Raw genomic sequence first — 6,363 nt, forward strand, 5'->3', positions numbered from 1 at the left:
TGTTCGTCGAGTGGACGTCCCACGTGTGTTTGTTGTGTGTGTGTGTGTGTGTGTGTGTGTGTGTGTGTGTGTGTGTGTGCGCGCTTCGCCTGCCTGAGGATGGCTGCGATGTTGTCCAATTATTCGCGGTTCGCGCCTCGCGTAATCACGCGGAATAGCGTGTTGCGGGCCGAGGTGAGTATGATGAATGTACAACGAGCCGTTGCCGTTTCCTTCGCTCTACACTACTTCCTCCCTTATCCGCCCTTGTCCACGGCTGCTGATGATCGACATTTCACTCCTGGATTAATTCAAAGGGTGCTCGCCGCTGAGTCGAGGTTCTGTTTGCTCGTCAAGATTTGTTAAAATCTCCTTTTCATATCGCGACGACGGTTATTACATAATAATCTCTCGACCCGATAATATCCAATTGTGACTCATGCGTATTGACACAGTCTGTCAATCAAGCGAAAAGTTACCTGCAGGATGAATCAAGTGTGATAAGCACCTGGTGCTTATACCCCGCTTACTTGACATTGACTCTTTCTTTCCTTTCTTTTCTCGCTCTTTTGAAATAATGACTATTTTTATCCCCGGAGGCCATCATACCATGCATTTCATAAGATCAATCGCTTCTTCTTTTTGTCTGAAAATCAAGTCATTTTTTAAGCCACATATTGCTATATGTACTAAATACATTGTCGGCTAGAATAAGATTAACTAGCGCCTGCATTCGTTTTTTTTTACAGGTCGCGAGATCGTTATGTAGTCAAGGTAAGGTTAATAAGAGGTGATAAGACACTGATAAAGCTGACATGTAATATAACGAAGATTTTGAAAGCTACATCTATGAGAAACAAGAGTTAAACTTGGCTAAAAGCTCATCAGCGAAAAATTAATTATAATAAATTTTTACAGGGCACACTCTTATCCCTGTTTGCATTATCCATGCCGAACACGTGCCCAATGCTAAAACTCTGTTGTAAGTAGCATTATTTTGCGACTTGTGTCTGCATGTATTATTTATTTTTTATTACACGTGTCACTAAGATACAGAAGTTTAATAATGATTTAGATGCTGGGAATTACATATATATAGATTTTTTGTTGAGCTAATTACTTCCAATTCTCCAGTATTTATTACACAACATTTTTTTAGAGTAAAAACATAAAAATTTTTTAAGTCAAAAGTGAAAATTTTTATGTATAAATGTACATATATATTCATATAATACACACATATATATTGTATATATGTTCAAAAAAATTTTACTTTTCAAGATTTCTACTTCTTTCTATGGAAAAAGTTATACGATTGAGCCTCTAAAAGCAAGATGCCGAATATATATATATATCTTTTTCTTTTCTTATAACTTTTTCCCTAAGATGGAAATTCCCTAAGATAGAAAGTAAAAAATTTCATTAACTTCAATGTTAAAAATTTTCTTTTCATATTTCCATCTTATTGGAAAACATTCATATGAGTTCATATGATCGCTACTCAGAAGATGAAAGTACATGTAGAAGATTAAAGATTACAGAATTCTTTTTTACATCCAGATGTAGAAAATACAAGGCAAACTACCATTGGATAAATCAAGCGAGACATATACGTTCGACTTCAGCACTATGTAAGTAGACATCTTATGTAAAAACGTAACAGTTAATTTAATCGCGTATAAAATGTGTTATTCTAAACAGGGGAGATCAGGGAAATTGTAGTTCCTCCGTTTGCCGAAAGTGTAAGCGAGGGCGATGTGAGGTGGGAGAAGAAGGTCGGCGATCAAGTAAAGGAAGACGATGTCCTCTGCGAGATTGAAACAGACAAGGCAAGCATCTAAGACGTTTCTTGTTCCTTTCGTTTGTAAAAATCATTCTACAATTATATAAAGCCTGTTTTATAATTGCTCATAAATGTAGTTGCAAGTGCTTGTAATTGTAAGAATTGACATTATTGGATTACAGCTGAATATAAGGAGAATATTCAGTTATAGTTTGGTTAATTTTTATAAATTGACGCTGATCACTTACAACTATGCTTAATTGTAGAATGAATGTAACACGAAGTAGTATAATCATGATTATTACGAGGGATATTACAACTATTCGAAATTTAATCGCGCTTGCTTACAGACTTCTGTTCCTGTACCATCGCCCGGGCTCGGCGTCATAAAGGAGCTGTTCGTTAAGGATGGCGATACTGTAAAACCGGAACAGAAGTTGTGCACCATCGACATCGGTGCAACCGACGGTGTTGTGATCGCACCTGCGGAGAAAGCGCCGCAACCTCCTGCGGCCGCGCCGGCGGAAAAGGTACCTGTGCCTCCTGCATCACCGACCCCAAGTGTGGCACCTCCATTACCGAGACCCGCAGCGCCGGTCCCACCTCCTGCCACTGAACCACCACCTCCACAAGCACCTACTGCATCCATGCCAGTTGCGGCTATTAAACATGCTCAGGTAAATATCAGTTATTGTTATGTTATTATTAGTTATTATACAATTTGAAAATATTATGAAAATGATGTACTTTTTTTAGTCGTTGGAAGGCGCAAAAGTTCAGCTACCTCCTACCGATTATACGCGCGAAATAATCGGTACCAGGACAGAACAGCGAGTGAAAATGAATAGAATGCGTCTACGTATTGCGGAACGTCTGAAGGAGGCGCAAAACACGAACGCTATGCTGACTACATTTCATGAAATTGACATGAGGTAATTTCAAGTATTATCGCTTAATATAAAAAATCTCATACAGTGTAATACACACACACACACACACACACACACACACACACACACACACCCCACACCCACACACGCACGCACGTACGCATGCACGCACGTACGCACGCACGCACGCACAATGTGTGCTGAGTGTTCAGAGCGGTCGCTGAATCCATCCATTGTCCTTGTTTAACATCCGGCGTTTAACAACAAAGATGATTTACTGTATTAATAACTTTGTTAATTGTGTCTCACTGGGAAACTCTTTACAATACTTTATATTTCATATATATTTATCGCTCATTTACTACACATTAGCAACACAACTAAAAACAAAATTTTCCAGAAAACAATATTTGAATGTTTTGAATCATTAAAATTTTGTAATGTTAATTTAAAAATGGATTTTGTAATGTATTTTGTGTAATAATTGATTATGAAGAAAAATGATATGTTCTTTTGAAGTGTAATGTTTGAAGTATACGTTTCCTTTTTTTTTTGTAAAGCAATTGAAAAAAATGATAATTTTTTAATATGTTCCTATTGTAGCAAAGAAATAATATGTATTTAGAGATTTTTAAAAATTAATGTATTTAGAATTATTAAAAATTAATGATCAATTTAATTTACAATATTTCTAATTTTAATTCATAATTGCGTTTCAAATTCGGCAGAAAGCAGTATACAATTTAAGAAAATTACATTTATAGTCACATCAAATTTGCGGATATTTCAGCAAAACCATTCTTTCTGTGTAAAAATATGCGGGTGTTTGTACATACGAGCGCAAATTAAATTATTATTATAAATTATTATATAATTAAGAATCTTAAGTTCTAGGAGCTTTTTCAAGAAGCTGGATTATCATTATTAAAAATTAACTATCACTTTAACAATATAAATTGAGTTACGTTGAATCAAAGCTCCTTTGAAATGAATCGATCACAAAGGCATTGATTTATTGATAGGTCACTTTAACTTTTGATATTTTGGTTTCAATTTATGATTCATTTCAAATCTGATAGTGAACGGCACGTAATAATTTTCAACTGAAAATTATATTTAGAAATACTATATATATCTACATAAAATGTTATTAGGCATTATCTCATTACTAAATCATCATCATCAGCGCTAGTTTGTATTCTTATCTTTCATGTAATCATTAATGTACATCATTAATTTGCAGTCGCATTATCGAGTTCCGGAAGACGCATCAAGAATCATTTACGAAAAAGTACGGCATCAAGCTCGGATTCATGAGTCCATTCGTCGCGGCCAGTGCCTATGCTCTAAAAGACCAACCCGTGGTGAACGCCGTGATAGACGGCACCGATATAGTATATAGAGATTACGTAGATATTAGTGTGGCAGTCGCGACGCCGAAGGGACTTGTCGTGCCCGTACTTCGCAGCGTAGAAAATAAAAATTTCGCCGAAATTGAAATCGCTTTGGCCGCTTTGGGTGAAAAAGCTAGAAAAGGGAAGATCACCGTCGAGGATATGGATGGCGGTACTTTTACGATAAGTAACGGTGGCGTTTTTGGCTCGTTGCAGGGAACTCCCATTATCAATCCACCGCAGAGTGCAATTCTTGGTATGCACGGCGTTTTCGACAGACCTATCGCTGTTAAGGGAGAGGTAAAGTTCATTGATAAACGAATTAAGATCCTTTAATTTCTAATTTTTTAATTTAAACTTTTAATTTTTTTATCTTTTCATTAAAATCTTTAATTATTTAATCTCCTTTAATTTAAATTATGAAATTATGAAATTCATAATTGCATTGTAAAATTGCTTACAAACGTTTCTATTCTCAGGTTAAAATTCGGCCAATGATGTATATAGCTTTGACGTATGATCATCGGCTGATTGATGGACGTGAGGCTGTGATGTTCCTGAGGAAGATCAAAAACGCTGTAGAAGATCCTAGAATTATTTTGGCTGGCCTTTAATAACTTGGGACATATTTATCGCGCGTGTTAATGATGCAATTGATCACTATTGGATAAAGAAGAATGCGACGCGAGAATCTGAAATCTCGGCAAGCAGTCTTTCCGGAAATCTGTAATCATTGGAACATCCCCTCTAAAAAAACGTCTCTCGATACCTTATTTCGAATATCATTAATCTTCAAGCCATATGTGATGATGGCGTAGTCATAAATAATGATAAGCTGGCGAATTAATTCTATCTATTCTGAATTCTTGCAATGAGTATTGTAAGGTGAACTTCGCACGTTACAGTCTGTATATCGCTGAATGACGTAATTTTTATTTTTGGAATTTCTCCACATATTATTCGGCAACCCGAATAAATATCGAACCGATAATCGCATTCTTGCGAGCTTTCATGTTTTTGTCGCCACATTGATGTCGATCGATGTCGAAAGGCAGAGCACAGAGAAGTTGGAGCCGAGAAAAGGCTAGAAGGTACTTATTCTAAGTACTCTAGATGTATAGACCTATAAGCTAAAATAAAATCTCTCACCAATCCAAGTCTCTTTAGCGTTGTTGAATTGTGCATCACATTGCGGCCGTAGGATAAGTAACGTGATTTGATAAATATTTAAATACGTGATATTACTGTTGGCACTTGTACGTTATATATCAAACATCTCGGGGAGAGGGGAGGGGGGATATATTAAACGTGAGGAATTTTGCACTTGAAAGAAAATGGTTCATTCGTAATTTTATAAATCAAAAATTGTTAAATAAAAAAGAAATCAACTGTCGTCTACGTTTACACGACTCGATTTACACCAAGATTGTAACATCGATATTATGAAATTGGCCAATCACATTTCATTCTTCAGAGGAATAGCTATGACTGGCTAGTTTGATAACATCGATGTTATAACTTTGGCGTAAATCGAGCCATGTAAACGTAATCAATGTGAATAAGATATGTTTTTATGATAGAATATGTATGTAAGAGGGATAGAATGGAAGAGCCGTTTAAATCACGCGTTAATTTGTAAAAGTAAAGTACACTGCCAAGTCTTGCGACGAATGTTTTGAGTTGCCGTTCGAGTATTTAATACGAATCCATTTACGCTGTTATTTATAACGGCGAAATCGACGAGTGTTATCTTGCAAACAACGTTCCATCATTATGTTTGCATTGTCAGATCAAACACAGCTTGAAGATACAAACATGCGTGAAGATATGCGAATGCTTTTAGTCTCATTGTAAAATGTATTGTATATCATTCGATATTCATACTGTATATTAACGAGGAAATGCATATAAAGCACGCTAATTAAACATCGAATTTCGTTTCATTTTCTATCAGTACTGTTGGCTGTTAGATCATAATCGTTAATATTTAATAATAATTACAATCATATGAATGACCGAATAAGTTTTAAAAAATTTTTTGTATTTTATTTTCTTAAATTTTTTATCATGACTCACTCTAGTCGTCTTTTAATTATTATGACTTTAAAGATGAGAGGAAGAAGAGTTATTGTACGAATAATTGTCGCAGACTTTTCGGAGTGACACAATCGTTTCTCGTGTCTGTAAATTGGGTTTTATTTTTATCTTTAATTCTGTTCAGCTAATAAATATAATTGTGTGTGTGTGTGTGTGTGTGTGTGTGTGTGTGTGTGTGTGTGTGGGTGGGTGGGTCGTGTGTGTGTGTGTGTGTGTGTGT

The 6,363-nt window shown here is 35.8% G+C and overlaps 1 protein-coding gene across 1 annotated transcript; it reads left to right on the plus strand.

Annotated features, from left to right (window-relative positions):
- The first annotated feature begins 99 nt into the window (after positions 1-99).
- On the plus strand, positions 100-4,660 carry LOC105625119 (dihydrolipoyllysine-residue succinyltransferase component of 2-oxoglutarate dehydrogenase complex, mitochondrial). Its single transcript, XM_012206459.1, has 9 exons — positions 100-174; positions 729-753; positions 898-961; positions 1,540-1,610; positions 1,681-1,808; positions 2,113-2,439; positions 2,519-2,694; positions 3,896-4,346; positions 4,526-4,660. The coding sequence occupies exons 1-9, from the start codon at positions 100-102 to the stop codon at positions 4,658-4,660; spliced, it is 1,452 nt and encodes a 483-aa protein (XP_012061849.1).
- The last annotated feature ends 1,703 nt before the right edge of the window (positions 4,661-6,363 follow it).

This window comes from Atta cephalotes (genome assembly GCF_000143395.1).
Source record: "Atta cephalotes unplaced genomic scaffold scaffold00110, whole genome shotgun sequence".
In the NCBI taxonomy this organism is placed as follows: Eukaryota; Metazoa; Arthropoda; class Insecta; order Hymenoptera; family Formicidae; genus Atta; species Atta cephalotes.